General features: G+C 37.0%; 1 protein-coding gene across 2 annotated transcripts; it reads left to right on the top strand.

Moving 5' to 3' along the window:
* Window positions 1-870: 870 nt before the first annotated feature.
* Window positions 871-4273, top strand: LOC143597702 (uncharacterized). Of its 2 annotated transcripts, none has more exons than XM_077076125.1 (5): window positions 871-918; window positions 2192-2324; window positions 2703-2835; window positions 2947-3061; window positions 4017-4273. In XM_077076125.1, exons 2-5 carry the CDS (start codon window positions 2212-2214, stop codon window positions 4073-4075), a joined length of 420 nt encoding a protein of 139 aa, XP_076932240.1. In that variant the 5' UTR covers window positions 871-918; window positions 2192-2211; the 3' UTR covers window positions 4076-4273. The 2 variants fall into 2 exon arrangements, with proteins under 2 accessions (XP_076932240.1, XP_076932241.1); XM_077076126.1 differs by having other exon boundaries at window positions 878-896.
* Window positions 4274-21917: the final 17644 nt, after the last annotated feature.

Below are 21917 nucleotides of genomic sequence, written 5' to 3'. Positions count from 1 at the left end.
AAATTCATACCAAATAGCAATGGAGGAGATTCAGATTCGTTTGATTCTGACATCCCACTAGCTCAGATTATTCCAAATCAAAACATGTATGGAGCCGGATCAAGTAGATCCAAGAAACCAATTATGTCGAAAGGAACAGAAATAATAACTTATCCAGAAGAACATCCTCAGGGAAAGAAATATTTTTTATTCAACAATACAAGATCTTTACTTTGCTCACACTCAAGATAAACGTCAGAACAAGGATTATAAAGAAATGTATTCACCAGGATTATATAAAAACTAGACCAGTTATATAGTCGGTCCCAATGTCCCACTACAAAATTATTAGGTAACAATAGTATACACACTGGCGACAAATCCCAAAGTATATATAACTAGAAGAAAGAAAAAAAGCATACATGAGTAATTTTTATAAGCTATTACAATACTCAACCTTATAAAAACAACATTTAAAGAGAAACCGTTTGATATTTGACTGATCAAATTGACTGAACTATTGAAATAGATATTGGTTTTTAAAACATTAGATAGATGTGTGTATTTAGTTAGTGTGGCTATGATGATGATATGAATGTTTGAATTGAGTATAATCGAATCGAAACAACTAGCTTGATGTAGAAACTAGTTTGGAACTGATTAAAACCGTCGGTTTAGAAAAACCGGTTCCAAAGTGATTAGTTGAACTGAAACCGGCCAAAAATGGTCAATGCCTAAACCGAAACAACGGATCAAGGAACCGGTTTTAACCTTAATCGAAACCGGTTTTGAATTTTAAAACACGTGTGCATCAACTATCATGCCGTTAATAAAACAAGTATATCTGACCGACCCGGTGTGGGGTTTTGGTGTATTTATTCAATAGATTTCAAACCCTAATTCATTCATTCTTATTCGTCTTCGTATCTCAACTCTCACGTAAGTTTTCTCTCATCATTCTTTTTTTTTTTATTTTTTATCAATTGATGTTAATTACTATATTAATAAACCCTAACTTTGAACTCATGCAAATTAAACCTGTATGTTGCTGTAATTTGTCTATTCAAGGTTCAATATTTGATTGATTAGTGCTTTCGATAGCTTATTGATGAAATTCACGCTTGAAACTAGCTGTAAGCATAAACCGGGTGTTATTTACAATAGGGTCGGTTCCTGGGTTCTAATAATTACCATTTTCTCTTTACATAAACCGGGTAAGACCCGCCAGACCTGACTGGTTATTTACAATAGCGTCGGGTCCCTGGTTCTGAGCATACCACTAAACGGTCAGGGCCGGGTCTCGCAGGCCTGGCCCGTTTGCACACCCCTAGTCAAAACTAGGGGTGTACGTGGTTCAGTTTTTGAACTTTTAAAACTGTTTGGTTTCGGTTTGGGTTTTGGTTATGGTTTGAATTACGTTACGATGTTAATTATCGAGAAACCCTAGAAAATTATTGAAGTTTGTTATTAGTATGCAAATTTAACGTAGATGTTGCTGTAGTTTTTATGTTTAAGGTTGAAATATTCGATTGATTTGTGCTTTCGATAGCTTTATTGATGAAGTTTGTTGTAGAGACTAACCCTGGATGTGTAGAATCACGGTCAGATGTTTAATTACTGATACAATCTAGCTTTGAAACCCTAGGAAATGTGTTATTACTTAGCAAAATCAAAATGCAGATGATAGTTCGGTTTTGGTTTTTTCGGTTTTGTTATTTGAGTTTGAAAGTTTTGGGCCTCAAAATAATGAATTTGAGTCTAAATAATTTCATTAACTAATAACTAATTGATTTTAATACATTTGGAGCTACATTTTTATTAAATTTTTGTAACTTTTTTGAATTAAAAAATACAAAATGAAAATCTATAAATTTGGTTTTGTTTCAGTTTTGATAAAAACATAAGCCGAACCGTCGGTTTGTTTATCACTTTGGTTTTTTCGGTTTTGGATCGGTTCAAGGCTGACATATTTGATTAATTAGAGTTTTCGATAGTTTGTTGAATAAATTTGTGGTAGAAACTAACCTGGTATATGTTGAATCACGTTTAGATGCCAGTTACTGATAAACGCCAACTTTGTAACCCTAGAAATTAATCGAAACTTGTTACCATTATGTATAATCAATGAACTAAGCAAACTTTAAGTTAGACAAATTTTGATAATTCATTATGGTTTATTAATGAAACTGTATCTACCACATTGAAAATGTAGGTTTGTTGTGATCTTGGAGAATGGGCAGTGAGGAAGAAGAAACTATAGAGCAAGCAGCAGCAGCTAGACGGGAGCGGTTAGAAGCTCTAAGAGCTGCTAGAAAGCTTCTTGAGAATCCTGAAGATGAAGAGAAGTAAGCATCTGCCAGTTTTATTATTTTTCTATTATAATATTATTTAATTCGTTTTGATTTTCACTTCAACTTTTGTATGTTATGGTAGAAAGATTCAAATTAAACTTCATTTGAACTTAAAGCTAGCATCCATTCATGATGATATTGACATATTCTATAATTATTTTTAGTTTATTAAATAGTTTAGTAAAAGGGCCAAACATGGTTTCTACTGTTCTAACTTGTTTGCCTCTGGTGGTTGTATAATCACTCATTAAATGTTACGAAATAGGTATTTCGGTTAACTAACTTACACGTAATGAATTATTCTATATGTTTATAATCTGCAGCACTTGGTTTCACTTGTTTAAATGCTGACATAATATTAAATGTTTGCAGTGAGGTTAATGTGAAATTTAGAAATTATCTTCCTCATGATAAGGAGCTTCAAGAGGGTAAACTTGCTCCACCGAAGTTACCAAAGTTTGAAGATCCTGTTGCTACTGAACCTCCTGTTGAAGAGAAAAAGGAGGTAATTTAATGGTTATATTGTTTTTATGTACTTAATTTGTTTTATAAGTTCTTGTGATTTTCACTTTATATTAGTGTGTAATGGCTTATGAGTTTCTCAAACATTATATAGGATCCGTTTTTGAACATCGCACCTAAAAAACCAAATTGGGATCTTAGAAGGGATGTGCAGAAGAAACTTGATAAGCTTGAAAAACGCACACAGAAGGCTATATATCAACTTATGGGTATGTAAATTCATGCTAATTATTTATATTGTTATGCCTTAAGATCATCTAGTTTTGTTTTTTTACCCCGTGCAATATGAATAGTACTACTTTCTAAGGCCACCTGTAGTGGGCGGGAATTTCCAGCGAATTTGGGGCGATGAAGGCGAGCGCAACCCCCCCCCCCCCCCTCAGGGCGAAATGTTGGGCGATATGGGAGGTGGCGCAAGGAATTTCTCGCCGTGGTTGTGTGTGTAGATATTATTATATGTATATATATATTAGGCTACAACACCATTACACCCCAAAAACAAATTCCTACCCTTTGCTGACTGGGCGCCACGTGTCGCAATTCGCCCAATTTGTAGCCACTCCACTACACATAGCCTAATGCACATAAATTGTCACAGTATACTAATGTTTGGCTTTTTGGCACGTCTAAAATACTCATCGGCAAAAAATAAGAAATAAAGTTGTCTTGTCCCCAATTAACAACATTGATTTATTTTAGGTCTGTAAACGAACCGAACGGGCATGTTCGTGTCCGTTCCTTTAAAGAAGGAACATGTTCGTGTTAGTTTGTGTTCATTCGTTAAAAATGTAAACAAACAGTTCATGAACATAAACGAACATAAATGAACATAATTGAACAAATATAAACAAGCGTATATGAAAAAACGACACAAACAAGTTAACAAACATAAAAGAGCATACATTAATGAACACTATTTGATTATTTTCTATTAATATGTAAATGAACATAAAAGAATGAAACATGGTGGTTTTGTTCGTTGGTTTAATTAAATGAGCAAAAGATTTTGCTTGTGTTTATTCGTTTACTAAATAAACAAACTTCACGCTAAACTGTTCAAGTAACTGAACATTCGGTTATTTTAGAGGCCTAATTTATTTGTTAAGAGTAATAAGTGGCAAGTAAATGATGATATTAACTTGAAATCATGTCCTATATTTGCAGAGCAACAAGAAAAGGAAAAAAAGTTGGCTGAAGAAGGTGGCGGTCAAGACGAGGATTAGCCAACGAGTTCAAGGTTAAATGTACCAGTTTTGTGGTGTTCTAGTCTTAAACTGGGAAAAACCAAAAGTGTTAAGAGGCTGTTAGAAATATTAATTTTGTGATATTCATGTCTTGTATTAATACTCGTGTTTCATGCCGTAAACATGTTTCTTAAGAAAATCAACACAACCACTTTTCTGATACATCTATGTAGTCATATTATGCTCATAGCCACAAGTGGTGTTTCCGTATGAAAATCACGTCGTAGTGTTTCATACATGTCGTAGTCCGAACTAGAGTTGAAAGAAAAACCTGAATCCTAAAAAAACACAGAACAAGGTATTTTTATGCCTGGGTTTTTACTACCTGTAGGGTAAGTGGATGGGGTATGCATTTAAGTTTTAACTATCAAAACCAGTACCTAGAATCGGATGCGATTTGTACTCGGTAGTACCCGAACATTGGAAGTTGGAACCGGTTCCATACCCAAAACAAGGTTTTTTCAGTACCCGAAACCGGGTCTTTCAAATACCCGATCTATACCTGAAATTACCCGACATATACATGAAAATAATTGAAAAATACCCTAAAAAGGTGCAACCCTTAAAAAAAACCCAGTCTATAACTGAAAAATACAGTGTTTTTTCCAATACCTGGAAATAGAGTATACAAATACCCGGTTTTAAAATGTCTGGTTCTGTATATGACCTAAACCTGGTACATAAGGTATGGTTTTTAGAGACAATACCCGGACCCGAACCTGACCTGGGCATGATCAACATTCGATTTTCCAATATCCGGTCATACGCGAAACCGGGCATTAGAAAGACCCAATTATACACCTCTAGTCCGAACACTACTCACACGTGATTAGCAAGTGGGCTGATGATATTATATTTAGTACAATAAGAGTCAAATCTTTTTAAGTTAGGCCGATGTAAGCTTCATTTACGATTATTCGGTTTTTTTTTTTAGCTTCAAAAAGGTTTAAATTCTTGTTCTGGTAAGAGTTGGATAGCATTCAACCATATTTATATGAAAAACAGTACACGAAATATAAGTATATGATTGTTTCACGTACGAACTATATGATAATCTTCATTGTTTGTTTAGTTATCACCAAGTCTCAATTCAACTAAATTAAGTGATCCACTAGAGACAGTTATTGACACATAAAAACGTAACTCAGTTTACGTAAAAACGTGTGTTTAGAGCAGGGATGAGCGTGGGACAGTACCCGTATTCATACCCGTACTTGTACCCGTTTGTACTCGTACCAATATTCGTACCAAATTTTTCGGTATGGTACGAGTACGGGTAAGGGTACGGATATTGGTACGGGTATTTTGGTACAATACCTGTTTTTGTACCACTTTGCTTTTTTGTTTCCAAATTTTCGATGATTTTGAAACCGGTACCGATACAAGTAACAAACAACCTTAATTACTCCATGTATCGGTACATGCATAGGTACGTGACGGGTACCAAATTAGTACATGTACCAAATTGGTCATCAATTTAATGATAAGATAGTATTGAAGAACCTCACTGGGTCGCCGACTTTAAGAGATTTGTTTGTTGGTTCATGTCTTGGATGTTATATTATTTAATTTTGAAGAAACGTTTGGTACTTGTTCCATAATAACATGATTGGAGAACTAATTTTATATATTAAATATGAAGAATCTCAATTAAATCCTTGTATAATCCAAACAGGTACAAAATACCAAATGTACCCGTACATGTACCCGATTGTACCCGTACCAAAATTCAACAAAAATGAGTACCAATACATGTACCAAATATCGTGTACGGGTACGGTACGAGTACAAGTACGGGTATTTGGGACAAAATGTTCCTCCCTAGTTTAGAGGGACTTTAGTTGCTAATACGTGATAATGGAGTCCCGTATCATATAGATCGCGTGTAAAATATTTATTTAATTAAAGAGTCTTTGGTCTAGCGGTGTCAGTGTGTTAGTTAAAAATTTGGCTTTTAAAGAGGTGAGGGTTCAAGTCCGGTCTTGTAAAAATATATGCATATAGTAATTTAAGAGTAGAGTAGGATTTGTTTTAATAAAAAATAGCCTATTGCCCGCGCGATGCAGCGGTGTACGCACAAACGTAATTGGTGTTAGTATGTTTGTAACCTCACAACGGTACATACGTAACCCGACGGTAGTATGCATTTAATGTGGCATCGAACGTGTAGCCGGTGCCAGTAAGCGCGTCACATAACGCCTATACGTGAGCAACTCGGTATGTCATCCACATAACTGATGCTTAAACGCACGTAACTGGTGGCGACAAGCAAGAAGCAAAGATGCATTGTATAGTAATTTCAAATAAACTATTGTTTAACCCAATCCGTTTTGACGGACGGGTTCCGACCCGAATTCCGTTTTGGCATGAACCCTTTCGATCCAAACCCATCCCAACATGAACTAAATTAACCATTTTTGTATTAACATGTTCCAATCTAACCCGTTCCAACACCATTAGCCGAACCTATCCGACCAATTGTCGGTAATAAATGGTAATCGCGTAACACGTTAGTTTTTTAAAAATTAATAAACTATAGCAATACCATACTAAAAAAAAAAAGAATAAAATGCTCGTTTTTATGGTGTAATTTTTAAGAAAAAATATTTAAGAGTTAAAAAGTTACGGTCGTTAAAGAGTCATGGGGGTAGTTGATTTAGAATAGGGGGAAATGTGTAACTATTTAATAAATTAACAAAACTTGATTAAAGTTGAAATTGTAATTTATTTTTGAATGAGAAAAGACTAATTTGCCCCTATATTTTTAAAATTCTATGTATTTAACTTGTATAATATGTAATAACAGTGGTACCTCTTAAAATTTAGGAGGTCCATAACTCCTATATTATATATAGTATAGATACAGATATAGATAGATATATATAAAATAAACATGTATATGATACATTGATACGTACACAATATGAAAGTTTTAACTACCTTAGAATAAACATGCATTTGGTGATGAGATTCTAGTTTGCTAGATGAGCCAAAGTGAATATATATCTGCGTTAGTCAGGAACATAATTATTTATAAATGTCACAATCGTAAAAGTATAAGAATCACTACTTTCATTTGGATTCTATTTCGAATTTTAGTCACTTTTTGTCATGTAGGGGTAATATTCCTAAAAACACATTTTGTAAAAAGAATTAATTTTTTTAGGCCCTCCGTTGCGAGGGTGCCACTGAAATATCGTCAGGTGATATCCCACACCAGGTGATAATATCACTGGTGCCACCCCAACACTGGCTTTAAAAACAAATAAAGATGTATCCCGGCCATCAATGACCAATCACATATTTTTGGTTTTTTTGTTACTTTTTCTTTTAAATATTAGTCAAACCTGGTTAACTCATAACGTGCTAGTTAAAGAAAATACCAGTTAACCCACATGAAAGTGACGTGACGGTTTAATTATCAATTACAAATTTAAACCACAACACAGCTTTAAACTAAACGTGTCATTTAGTTGTGTTTACGGTTTAATAATCTCTGTCTGGGAGATTTCTTTCTTCATTTTAATGCATATAATATAATAATTGAAAATGTCATACTTATTTTTTCTAAAAAAAACTAGACATTATTTAAAAGAGGTTCTTGTACCTTGCAATGTTGTGTAGGCCAAAGAATTCAATTCTTTAATGGACCTTATCTTCTAAAGGCCCCCTCTTTATTCTTTCATCACTGCATTTTGTACTTTCCATTCATCTTGATGTGAATAAATTGATGTTTCTTTCCTAAATCTTATGTAAACATAAATTTCTCTTTACAAATTATAGTTTATTTTTATAATTTGTTTTCCATTTAATATTACAAAGGTGTTCCATAGCCGAAGCTTGAACAAAAACACAAGGCCAAACTCAAATTTATTTCCCTCCATTTTTAAATAAAATAATAATTTAATACCGGAAATTGGTAAATTGACATTCATACCGTATGGTTTTAGAATAGTTGCCATGCCAAAGCCATTTAATACTGGAAATTTTCACTGCTATACTCAAAATATTGCAATAAAGTGATAGGCAAAACTCATTTGATTGTTGTTTTTGAAATAGGATGCACAAAACTAGTCATATATGTGTCACCTCGCTTTCTCTTGCCTCACTTGCATTACATTCTTCAAGAGCATCATCAAATATAGTGTTTTAAAAATCTCAACTAGGCACTGATGGTTGGTTAAATTGTATATGTTTTAGTTCGTTTATTATTTAGTTTTAATCATTTATTTTAGGAACTTCGATACTTTGTATGTGCATTATTAGATTTCAGGTCACATGCATTAAAGTACTTAATTTGGACCTGTTGTGACACGGAATAAAGACCCGGGATGTCCAGCACGTGAAACGAGGATTATTAATAAAGTTTGCTGATGACAAGGTCCATCGCGATACGCGATGGACTTGCTTGAGGACCCATCGCGTATCGCGATGGGATTTAAAATGATGTTGACTTTCTGGTCCATCGCGTATGAAGACCCCATCTGTCACACCCCAACCTACGGCGGAAATGTCGGGGCGAACCGATTGCTCACCGCTTTTCAAAGGTTACTATCATGCAACATTATTTAAATGACAAAATCTATTTAATTCGATTTAATAATTCAAATAATTAAAGTACATAATGTCACACCCTCAAAATCCACTAATGGAGTTTTACCGTCAGATGGTGTGAACTACAGGATCGGAATCATTAGTTATAATCAAACACCATGTTTAAAGTTTTCAAACCAACAAGACATTAAATCTTAAATAAAATGCGGAAGCGTAAATTGTAAACCAAAAAGTTTGCGCCACACAGGACGACTTAAAAACCCAAGTTATTAAGATAAAAATTAAAAGAAGTTTTCAAGTGAAGGTGTTTAGCGAATGCATGTTCCTATACCGCGCGCCCGCCTCGGCTACATGAGAATAACATACTAAAAGTGTCAACACAGGGTTGGTGAGTTCACATGTTTATATAAATAAAGTGTTTGCGTTTGCGTTTACGTTTTGCGTTTGCGTTTACGTTTTGCGTTTTGCGTTACCAGATAGTGTTAAGTCAATTATATATCAATAGGTAGCTAACCTATCAAGCATGTATTACTAAGTGTTCGACACTGAAGCTGACTGTTTATCAATTGCCTTGCCACCATGTCAACCACGACCATGGTAATGTGTTAGCCAAGATTACACCCACTCGACCTACAGTCGAGTTTAGAGTTGGGTGGGGTTTGTCAAACCCAGTAGTACTACTCAACATTGACTCGCTATTATACAAATATTAACCGGTTCGATGTTATGAAGGACTTTGATTGGTTTGTTTGCCACTTAGCCTTACAAGTGATATATAAAAACTAAACAAAATCTATAGCGTTCGAGTATGTTATCTCCCCTAAATAAAAGCGTTTAAAAAGAGTAAAAAGGGGACGTGAAACTCACTGTTTGCGAAGATAACCAAAAAGATCCGAGAAAGGTGTGCGTCATAGAAAAATCCTCACTAGTGTTCTAAAAACAAAAACGAGATTTTCTAAGTATTGAAATATGAGTGAGTCCCTAGACTCGACACATACAACTTATGCATGAGATGCGTTTCGTGTTTCGTTTGTGAAATAAGTGCGACTCGACAAACACGTTGGTGATACGTTACATGTGTGAACAAGTAATTAAGTGTCAAGTATTAACATCGTTCATTACTAGCAAATATCCCCACAAGGGCAATTTAGTCAAAACATAGCAAACATCGATCAGTTATGCACTTTTCATGATAATGCAAGTAATTCAGCAGCTAAATTGTCCAGGCAGATTTTCACTCGACAAGATTACTCTATTTAATAAATCCTAACATGTCAAATAAATCACCAAAAATCATCACAGAAGCACAAGTGAGTTAGGTTTATAAAAATATTTTTATTATATTTTTATCATATACGGTTGTATCACAATGATCAAAACATCACAGCAAACACACAGCAATCATTATCATGCGTAACAGAATGTTATTTGTTATTACTGATTCATGACAAATCCAATTAATGCAAGACCAATTGGTTAGATTCCTAACTCAAAATATTAACTTCCAGAAGTGGAACCAACCCATTTGGTCTTGTCGTTTATGAGATATGCTAATTTCAAAATAGCCTACCATTAGGTCTCCCGAATCAGTCTTGCACAACAGTTTTGTAAAATCATAAAAACTAACTTTTATCCGTTCAAAACTTACAAACTCAGACTTTTCAGAAACTAGACTCGACCTAGTATATTGTAGAATCAACAATCGCAACAAAACATGTAATTAACATCGAGTTACAGCCATCCAAACACGAATTCAATAATCTGTCCAGCATCAGTTTTCATCAAACTCAACAAACTAATAACCTTTGCACACAAAATCATGCATATAATCCTAATTCATCAACTAACAACACATTTAGCACTTAGGGTTTATGATTTGCAGGTTTAATCATAAAATTAAAATATAGAATGAGTTAGATATGAAGTTTATTTACCTAGTTATCACCTTGGATCCTTCAACAATCTTGCAAATAACTTGTATATGTGTGTGTGTGTGTGTGGTGATCGGCCGAGCAAGAGAGGAGAGGAGAAGGGGGTTGCCGTCGCCAAGAGGGAGAGGGAGAGGGAGAGAGGAAAGAGTTAGGGTTTTTTTTTTTTTTTTTTTTGTTTAGGTTGTTTATATATTAGTAATTATAATATAAGTTACACATCACTCCCTAGCCTTCTAGTTAATCAATTTCTAGCACAAGTTAGTTTATTTTCCACACGAATTAACGTTATGCATGTAAACACCAAGTAGCACATAGATGTAACACATAATTATCAAATACTTATTGTTTTGGTATTTATCGTTTGTTCACCAATGGTTTGAGTCGATTCGTGTGTGTTTTGGTGAAATTCTGAAAGACTACTTGTGTAGAGATTGTCAAGCGTCATTTAAACCCTAATTTAAATGTAATGAGATGTGTGTTACAGTTCGTGTGAGCTTAAGTTTGAATTAACGGAGTTCGGATTAACGGAGTTAACCTGAAATTGACGAGTGTCACACATAATCATACAAAAATACAACTTATATCCCAAATGATCTTGATTAATTATTCTCTAACTTAAACTCTTCACTGAGTCTTCACCAACCTGCATTAAATTTCTACGATAACCCGCATATGTGTATAAAATAGAAATTTGTCAACAACACATGTTAAGTGAGCAACACACCAGTTTAAATGTACATATAGTATATATATATATATATATCTATATATATAAGTATCGCAACAAGTCATATGAGAATAACAAATTAACCAAATGAGCAAGTATAACTGAGATGTCGAGAAGCACAAAGGCTATAACGATTGGCGTATGATCATACTAGACTGAGATTATGTTGGACCTCTCCGAATGCGGAAGCATATAAAGCAAGTAAGCACATAAACAAGTAAGGTATAAGTTGTTAACACATAAGACAATAGTTGCAGTTTTGAGTATAAGTATATATAAGAAATATAATTTACGCATATGTCCCCAAAACGTGGAAAAAGAAGTAAAATGGGGGAATGTGGTACTCACCTGATCAAATGAACGAAATATAAACGATGATGATGAGATAGATGAACCCTTCGAGATATACCGTCAAGGATTCCTAGTTAAATAATATGAATTAATTATAATGATATAACATACTTTAATCAATTAAGATTTCGATGTGTTTTGAGTTATATATTGTGATTAGAATATTTATTAATTGATCGATGAGTTTCTATTGTTATTATTAAATCAATATTATTAATCATCATTTAATTAAGAGAATCGTTTGTTTATCATATAGCCGAATTTATTAATACTTATTTTAAATAATTATGAGATGCGATTTACTATAATAATAAACATTTAAACAATTAATTATAAAATATATATTTTAAAATATATAGCGAAACCCAAATGTAAAACTATAGTTAGAATCATTAGTCTTATTAATTATAAAATCACCATTAATTATCTTTGATAGAACCAATTATATATATATATATATATATATTGCTTAACTCTTTTAACGAAAATCTATCTAATACTTTTTATTGCATCTATCATATTTTTGTTTAAGAATAAATAATACATATGTAATAAATATACAAAGTTTGTAAAAATGTTCAACGACTAGAATAGTCAATAAAGGTGTCAGGTTTTAATAAAATAAAATTGGTTCAATAGTAATATATGATTATAATACATACATACATACATATATTTATATGAATAACTAGCATGCGAGATTAATCGACAAGAAAACGTAAACTCAAAGGTTTCAGTTTAATAAAATACATTTATTGGATATTTAATATTAATTATAATATATAAACCATTTATAACAATAAAAACAACAAAAACAATAAAAGCTAGGCTGGGGGAGGCTCGAACCCGCGCCCCTAGCCGGCTCGAGACTGAAACACACACACCCAGCCAAGCACTCTAGAGTGTTAGATGATAAAAGTATGAAAACAAAATCTTAAGTAGAAAATCCATATTATACCCAGAACCCTATAAACCCTAATTGTACAATCGATCAGTTTGTTAGATTTCATCTTAATCAATGTTAGTGCTTTTGTAATACGGAGCAAGACGATTACAATGAATATTATAATTACCTGAATCAGTTGAATACACACGGAGAACGGCGAGGTAACAACAGCGGCTACTAGACAATTGGGTTTAGGGTTTTGCAGACCTCGATACTGAAATTGGTTATGGGGGTTTACGTCGCGATCATCAGTAGATGGTGTATGCTTGATTAATTAAGTTTTTATTAACCCTACATGTATATCAATGATTTCGAGATAGACGGTTTTGTAAATAAGGTATAGACGTATATAATTTATCTCATTCCACAATTATATTGTCGGTTTAAGTTGTTTTAGGAATGTATATATGTATTGATTCAATTGTCGTAATTGATGCGAGAATTAAGGTCCAAGATACACAACTGAAATCGGGTTTACAAAAAGGATTATGGGTTTGGGTTTGGGTTTGGATCTTGGGTATCCAGATTTCTTGATGGGTTAGAACAGAAATTTGCATTCTAGTCCCTACAGTTTAAGTGTCACACCCCACCAAAACGGAAGCGCGGGCAAGTGACGTCATGTATACCGTAAGCATATGATTATCGCCAACATAATTGTATTAGGATACCAATAGTTTTCAAAGCGTTTACAAACCATAACTTGTTTTTAAACAAAAGAAGTTAAACATCAAAATGGTATCCTAATTATACAATGAGGCCTCGTCTTCATGATTCCTTACGTGCGTTGTTAATTCCCTGGAAAACATACGTTTAAAAAGTCAACACAATGGTTGGTGAGTTTCACAGCTTTTGTGTCTCTATATGAAATCACGTTATTCATAAATCATTGAATCAGTTCGCAAACAAGTATACGATAATATACTGAAACAGATACGATTATCCTTCGTAGACTGGCTAATCTACGAATTAATATGACGAACCCTGAGCCTATAACCAAACCACGATTTATATCAGTTTGCCTTGTTCAAATCTCACAGATGGAATATACGCACCTTGATTCGATGCAATATCGGAGGTTAGCGCGACTAACCTAAAAGTAGGGGAAATGTCAACGTCAATAGTACTATTCGTATATTCCTGTGGCTAACTTCGTTAGCTAATGGTTATAGTATGCAAGCAAGGGACTTATAGCACTACATAGTTCAACTCATGTTCGCATAAGGATTGTGTGTTTTATTTCTAATTATCGTATAAAAAAGCAGTTGTGTATGTTTTCCACCCCCGAGTAAATAAAATAGTAAAACCGTAAAAAGGGGGCAGTGAAACTCACCTTATGAGTTCAGTGTCTGGTTTGCTAGAATTTCAGTTTAGACCCGGGGTCCGCTGCCTTCACACGTCCTAAACGCGTAAGGTCAGTTAATTACTCTTATCGACTCGCAAGTCGGTTTATGCTAGTCGCTTTCACCCCACTAGTAGTCTCGTTAATTCGTTTGTGCCGGTTGCTTTCACCAACCGGTCATTTAGTTTGTTTGTGTCGGTTGTTTTCTCCAACCGAACGTTTTGTTTGTTAAGTTTGTGTCGGTTGCTTTCACCAACCGAACGTTTCGTTTAATATTTGAGCGACTCGCTGGTGATAATTTTTTTATATAAACATTTATATACTTGTATAAATATTAAGAACACAACTCTTATTAGTGTCAGTTTTTCTTAGATATAACTGATTCGTTTGGTCGGATAATAAATATATATTAAAATTATATATTTATGTCAAAATAATTTTTCTTTAAGTTGCGACCAATATTTTTGTGAAACATAACATGTTTATATCTTCGTTTGAAAATTTTAAAACTGAATTTATATATAGTACTTTTGTTCGTTAACCCGTAAAATTATTACTATTACGTATGTGTTAGACGTAATAGTAATATATATTTCGTCAAAATTTATATTTATGTAAAAACTATCGTTTTGACATAAAATGTCATCATTAAAATAATACTTTTTAATCACGATAGATATTTTGATGAATATAATATATTATTATATATTTGTCATAGATTTCCAAAATCGATTTCATATCTCATTTCGGTCATTTATTTTGTAAAATTTATTATTTTTTTTTTACATTTAAAAAGCTTATGTATCTTCCAAACATATATTTATAAAGCCATTATTATTATTATTATTATTATTATTATTATTATTATTATTATTATTATTATGTCTAATTGCTATATTTCCATTCTCGGGTAATGTTCCAATTTTACATAAGTTTCTTTGTCATAACACATGATGTTTATTTGTTATTTGAAACACCAAACATATATAGATTTTACTTAGCAATTATGTTTAAGCTTTATAAACATTTATAAACGTATTTTTAATAAAATCATTTATAAAAACGATTTTCATATATAATATGTTTTAACTTCACAAATAAGTTTAATTTCATATTTAAACCGAATATACCCATTTAAACATATTCTGCCAAATTTCATTAACTTATAAACATCTACACATTCTTTTATAGATCCACTTTTTTTTGACAACTCTTCCGTGTTTTTAAATATATCAAGTTCAGATATATGTTTTCAGCTTTATTTAACAAGTTACGTGAGGATAACTCTTGTGTGTGTAGCTTAGCATAAACACAACTTATAAAAATATAAAGGTACATGTAAAGGAGGTTAGCTCACTTAGAATTAGGATTATGTTTAGGGATGAAGCAGACAAATTGTTTGCTAGTTCCACTTTGGTTCGACAATTTAAGGTACGTTCCAAATCCTTGCTTTAGCTTGGAAACCGGTACAGGAAGAGCCAAAGAGTGTTTCGGGTCTGTTTTGAGATATAACAGGGTGGAATATTGGTGTTGGGTGGAGTCCCGGTGAAGGTGGTTGTGTTTCATGTGTTTGGCGTCGGAAGGTGGTGGTTCCTCCGATGTTTTATGGTGGTGGTTAACCGAGAGGGGAGGAGACAAAAGATCGCATGTGAGTGTAAACCAAGAGAGATGAATATTGGTGGTGTCTCGGAGTAATGCAACCGAAGGGAGGGTGAGTTAGAGGCTGTGAAGAAGGAAGGTAGCAGCTGATGTTAGTACGTGGCTCCGGAACGGTGGTGCGCAATGGTGCTACTGCTGCCATGATGAAGATAATAGTGGCGGTGATGGTGAGTACATGGTGGCGGGGACGGATGTTGGTGGAGGCGGACGCGCGTGACTGCTGGTGGTGGAGGATTGCAAACGTGAACAGTGCATCATGAGCAGAGAGAGAGAGAGAGATCGAGGATTGATATTTATTGTGGGTTATCGTTTGTCGTTTGCTTCAAGTCATGTGGGTTTCTATAAGTAGATGATTTTAGGTGTAGTTCGTATTGAAGAAACACGGATCCAATCCCCAGGTATGGGTCCTGGATCCGATGAGTCCACAGGGTAAAATACGATAACTACTAACACAGTATGAGCACAACTTCCCAAAGTCCAATGACCGGAACCTGCAAAACAAACACCATGAGTCTCGTTACAGGAAGGACAAAAGGGGGGTCTTCCTGTAACCACCCTCCGGCGTGAGAATCAGTAACGTTCGTAAAGAAGAAAGTACTGAAAACTAAGCAGACTAAGTGTGGTCAGAGTATAAGTGAGTCCGAATAATTGTGAGTGAATGAATACCTCATGCAGTTTGACGAGGTAATTGTAGCCGATGGATCAGGAAGATGATTGGGCCAGCTGTCCTCTTCTAGAAGGCCTTGATAACTGCCTGGACACGTGTCCTTCTATGATAGGTTGAGCCATACGTCCCATGTGCATGGGTATAACAACCTGGACACGCGTTACCTTATGATAGGACGGATTGCACACTGGCCATGTGCACGGTTATAACAACCTGGCCAGGTGTCCTTTGTTCATTGGTAAATGAGTCACGTATTCTTCAAGTAACAATCGTGGACATTCTTCTGGAAAGTAGTTAATTGGTGACAGCTGTCCCGTTGGCATTATCTTCCGGTCATTTTGGCGGACAGATGTCATGTCCTTCGGATGAATTCTGAGGGTGCCAGGATGCTTCCGTGCGTGGTACGAGGACGTTCTTCCTCTACTGTGATATGCGGGTGATCAATATGTCCCGCGGGCGGTATATGAGAGGCTCCTCTATGACCCGCGGGTGGTACTTAAGGGTATTTGGGTCTTTTTGGTACCCTACCTCAATAAGTCCCCCAGTCCAGTGTTTCTTCCGTGTGAAGTCTTTATGCGGGTGAAATTCTGGACTTAATATATGTTGGGGTTTTTTGAATTTTGAGGTTTGGTAGAAAATATCTTTTGTTGGTGTAGATAATCATGAAGAAAGGACAAGTTGACCACTCGCAGGCGCGTGAACAGGTGATGGAACGCTTTCGACGGCTGTCACTGTACCCGACTGTGCAACTTTTTCTCTTTTTTGAATTTCCCGCGTGACGTGGTGATTGTTGATTAGGCGATGACTTTCTCCCTCCACTGTTCATATCCCATCGTATTAATTGCGAATGGGTATAAATAGTGAGAGATATCTTCTAATCGAAATTTTTATCGCCTTTGATTCTTGATTATCTTCTATTTTTCTCTTTGATACAATACTGAATTTCTTGCATATATTCTTTCTATTTCACCACATCCTAGTAGAATGTCGAAACGTTCAAACCGAGGTTGATGAGATAGAAGTCGCGTGGGATTATTCTGAATATGAGAAATTACTAGAGACTTATGGCATTCCACCGGAATGGGAGCCGGAATTCCCTTCCCCTGGTTCTATAGCCAGTTTGCCACCACCTGGCCAAATGGCTGTCTACTCTGACTATTTCATTTATGGGAACTTTCGTTTTCCCATAACGAAATTTTCATGAAGGTGCTTACTGCTTATGGGATCCATCTATCTCAACTGCACCCGCATGCTGTAATGCGAATTCGTCATTACGAATTCGTATGTACAGCACGTGACATGGTCCCACATGTTGACCGATTTCCGGTTTTCTACCGATTTGCCTATCGTGACGGTTGGTTCACATGTCAAGGCTTTTACGATAGGAGTCTTGGTTATGAAGTCAATACGGGATCCGCCAACTGGCGTAATAAGTTTTTCTGGATCTCTGAGGACGTGGTACCTATTGCCATGGTCCGTCGTCCGGTTAATTCTGCGCTACCGGACGTCGTCACGGCCGCTCACGAGGATCGTGACTGGTATCGTGTTCTTATGTCGGAGCCGACGCCGATGCAAGCACTACCTGAGGAAGCATTGTTGTGGGCGAGCATGAGCCGCTTGTGGCAATCTGAGTTTATGGAGCCCATCTTTGTTGATTTAAATGAATGTGAGTTGTCTGCTTTGTCTTTTCTCTTCCTTGAGGCTTTTTATGATTGACTTTCTATTTTTTCAGGTCGGAGCTCTATGCTTAACGCCCTCTTTGAGGATAGGGATTGTGTCCGTAAGAGCATCCGTGTTGCGGGGGACTAACCTATCCTTGAGAAGACCAAGGCCCAGTTTCTTTTTCCTACGAAAGTGCGGGCTGAACCTGTAATTTCGGACGCCACCTTTGAAACTGGTGCGTATGTTCTAAACCCTCCTCCTTTTAATTCCATTACTTCTGACGGGATGATCACCATTCTATCATCAAGCGATGATGATGGCGATGCCTCTAAGTTTTCTGCTTCACAAAAGGAGAAGGACTCTGATGACGATGCCCTTGAATTTTCCTCGGTCTCATCTTTATTGGCAGAGTTGGAGAAAAAGAGAGCTTTCTTGGCTTTTCAAGCAAGTCAAGCAGGCGCAAAGACTGCGGAAACTGAGGCGGGACCTTCGAAGAAAAAAATAAAAACTCATTGTCCCAAAAAGCCACAGTACAGTCTTGCTGAACGCATTGATATAGTAGAAGGTATGTATCTCCTTTTCTTTGTTTTACTATTTTGAGATGTTAGCTGAGTATAGATTTTCTTTTTTGTAGATCCATTGATCTTTCGGGATGATATATCTGAGAGGTTACCCACACCAACTCCCCTATCTGAGAAGCAACCGTCTCCTCCTCCAGAGAAGGCTACGAAAGATCGGCCGCCGTCTCCTCTGATTGAGACGACAACAGAAGGAAGGCCACCGACTCCCCCGGTTGATATTACTTTGGAGGAACCTAACATCCAGTCTGGTACTGATAATCGTTATGATTATCTTTTCCAGACTGGAAGTGCTACTGGTTTCCAGGAGGACAACCCTACCGTGAATGCGCTCCTCTTCGTCCTCCACCACAGCAATCATCCTCGATCCCAGTTCGCCTTGAAACTTCCGGTTCCCGTTATTATGGGGACGCGAACTTGGGAAATAAGTTTAATTTGTTTGTCCCTCCATGGGATATTACTAATGGGTCTCTGTTTTCTAACCCCGAGACTTGTATGAGTTTTGTTAAGCATTGTGCGCCACCTGCTGAAATGGCGTATCAGCGTGACCGCTCCCGCCATGAACTCCACACTGATCTTTCATTTTACTTGGCTAATTCTTTATCCTGTAGCCAGGAGATCTTGCGCGAATGGCGTGCTATGGGCGGGAAGCTGGGTGAAGCTTATCAGGCCACCAAGGCTGCGAAAAAAGAAGCTGAGGAGCATCGTGTGGCGGCTAGTACTGCTAAATGGAAGCATGAGGACGCGGAGATCTCCCTCAAGGGTGAGCAGGACCGGAACGCCACCGCTGCTCGCCAATGGAAGGAGGCCTGTAAAAAACAGAACTCTCTTCTGGAGGCTGCCCGGGCTAAGGCTTAGAAAGAAAAAGATGAGTTGGCCCTGGCTCAAGAAGCAAATTCAGCTTTGGAAAATCAAGTGACTCTTCAAGGCACTCGAATCCAAGAGCTTGAAGCGGAGCTGAAGTTGCAAGCTCAAGAAGAAACAACTGCGGAATCTCAAGCGCTCTGGATGCAAGCTGAACGCGCGGAGATAGACCGTTAGTGGTTCCTCATTCGGGGACTTGATTCTGTAAGTTTTTCCTTATTTTTTGTTCTTCTCTCGCTTTGATGTCAAATACTTATGTTTTTATCTTGTCAGGTCATCCGCCATATCAAGGGGAGTCCTGAGATGGTTGACAGCTTTGCCAACCTGATGACTGCCTCTTCCCAACTTGGTCGTGTAAGAGGCTTCAATGAAGGGGTGACCTATACTCAAAGTAACCGTTTATTTAAAGATCATCCGCTTCATAGCCTTGATGTCAAGCAGGAGCGGGAAATACGGATTAAGGAGCATGATAATCTCGTCTTCCCGCTTCAGAATATGCTCCCAGAATTTGCTTCCGCCAGTGACAGCGTGCAGCAGTTAAGGAGCTATTTAGGTGATGAGTCTGAGGACGACTCTTCTGAGGACACTTCCTCAAAAGCTCCGGAAGATACAACAGCTTAAAATCCATGGAATAGGATAGGCTAGATTTTTAAGCATTGTAATTGCTCTTCTAACTTTTTGTAACCATCTTTGGAATGTTAAATGGAAATGAACTTTTGTATTTTTTGTGAATATTCAACTGTTTGAAGAAAATATCCTTAGAAGATATTTTTGAAATTTGAAACTTTTGCAAGCTGGATAATCATGATGACGTGGCGGAGAGAGAAACTTCTTAGAGGCAACTGACAAGACGTGTATGACGCCCTTGACAGCCTGTTTGCACTTTCTTGAATCTCCCGCCTGACGTGTCAGTCATCTGGCGGTCCGCGATTTCTCTCTCCTCTAGCACTCCATCAGTCGCATTAATTGCGATGAGTATAAATAAGCCATTCTTGGCTTCCATGTAACTCTTATCACTTTCAAATTCTTTTTCTCTCAAACATTCGAAGCTTGAATCTTCTGAAATTTCTTTGTTCTTCTCACTTAAATGGCTGGAGAGAAAAAAGGTAACCCTACCATTCATGAGGTCATTGTCAACCTTAAGCAGAAGGATTTTGATGACGTTGTTAACGTATACGGACTAGCGTCTGAATGGGAACCAGAACATCCAGCAAAGGGTTCTGTTACCACCAGTCCACCGCCGAAGAAGATGGTTGTATACATAGACCATTTTACAACGGGAAACTTCCGGATCCCGATAACTAAGTTTGTCCGATCGATCTTGACGACCTATGGGATTCATATATCTCAGATCCATCCTTTTGGGATGTTTAGGATTCGACACTTCGAATTCTGTTGTCAAGTTCGAAATTTTGAACCATCTGTCGGCATGTTTGCCGTGTTCTACAAAATGACCTTCCACGATGGATGGTACAGTTTTGCTTCCACCGGGAAGAACGTTATAGGTACGGAATGGATCCGTAGCCTACATGGCTGGAAGCCAAAGTTTTTCTGGATTAGGGAGGATGTTTTCCCGTTCCCGATGGTTCGTCGTAAGGAGGTAGAAGCCATGCCAGTGGTTCCGGCTACTGCTCACGAGGGTCTTTCCTGGTTTACGGCTCTAACGGCCATGCAAACTCACATGCGCCCTATCCATGAGGGGGCGATGGTGAGTGCGAAGATGAGACGTCTGTGGCCATTCCCTGAGTTGGAGCCCTACTATGAGAGGAACGACAAGAGTAAGCTTGATCTTACTTCTACTTTCTTTAATAAATGTCTGATTAATGACTCGTACTATTATTTATACAGGTGAGGGTTCCACCTTTGATACTTTGTTGGATCAGGATGGAGGAATGATGGTGCGCCGCCCGATTGATCCAAGGGATGTGCTCTTTTTCGAGCGCACCAGTTCTAACTTCCTGTTTCCCACTGCGTTTCGCTCGAAACCAGTGGTTTCTGAGGCGATGTACGCCCAAGGTGAGGATTATGTTGAGGAATGCATCCAGAAAGGTGAGGGCATTCTACAACCCCGACCTGTGAATGCGATTACTTCCAGTGGAGTGATTGTACTCTTTTCGTCCAGCGGAGAGTCGTCACCCTGCGGAGGAAGTTTTCCCGTTGATGCTACTAACGTTGTGGACTCAACTGCAGGTCTCACCCGCCAGAGAACCTCTACTAGTCATGCGGCGGAGCAAGACAATGTTGTCACTACTGCGGAAGGAAATCCTCCCGCGTCTTATGATGTCATCACTGAGGGTGAGCATCAAGATGGTGATGCGGGTGCCTCCAAGCTGGTGAGGCTGGTAAGCGCAAGGTTAACCCAGCGAAGGCCGCCCCCAAGAAGAAGTCCAAGAAGGAAAAGTCTGTTATTTTGGAAGCGCGTCTGAACCAACTTGACGCGGAAGACGCTTCCTTATTAACTGTCATGAATTGAGTACATTTCTAACCAACTATTAACGTTTGTTTAGTGGACCTAAATGACCTTTCTGAAGGTGTTTCAGGGT

Source organism: Bidens hawaiensis, unplaced genomic scaffold (genome assembly GCF_021521415.1).
Source record: "Bidens hawaiensis isolate Kalapana, Puna unplaced genomic scaffold, B.hawaiensis_p1.1 tig00048895_1, whole genome shotgun sequence".
NCBI lineage: Eukaryota > Viridiplantae > Streptophyta > Magnoliopsida > Asterales > Asteraceae > Bidens > Bidens hawaiensis.
This window is presented reverse-complemented; position numbering and strand designations above follow the sequence as displayed.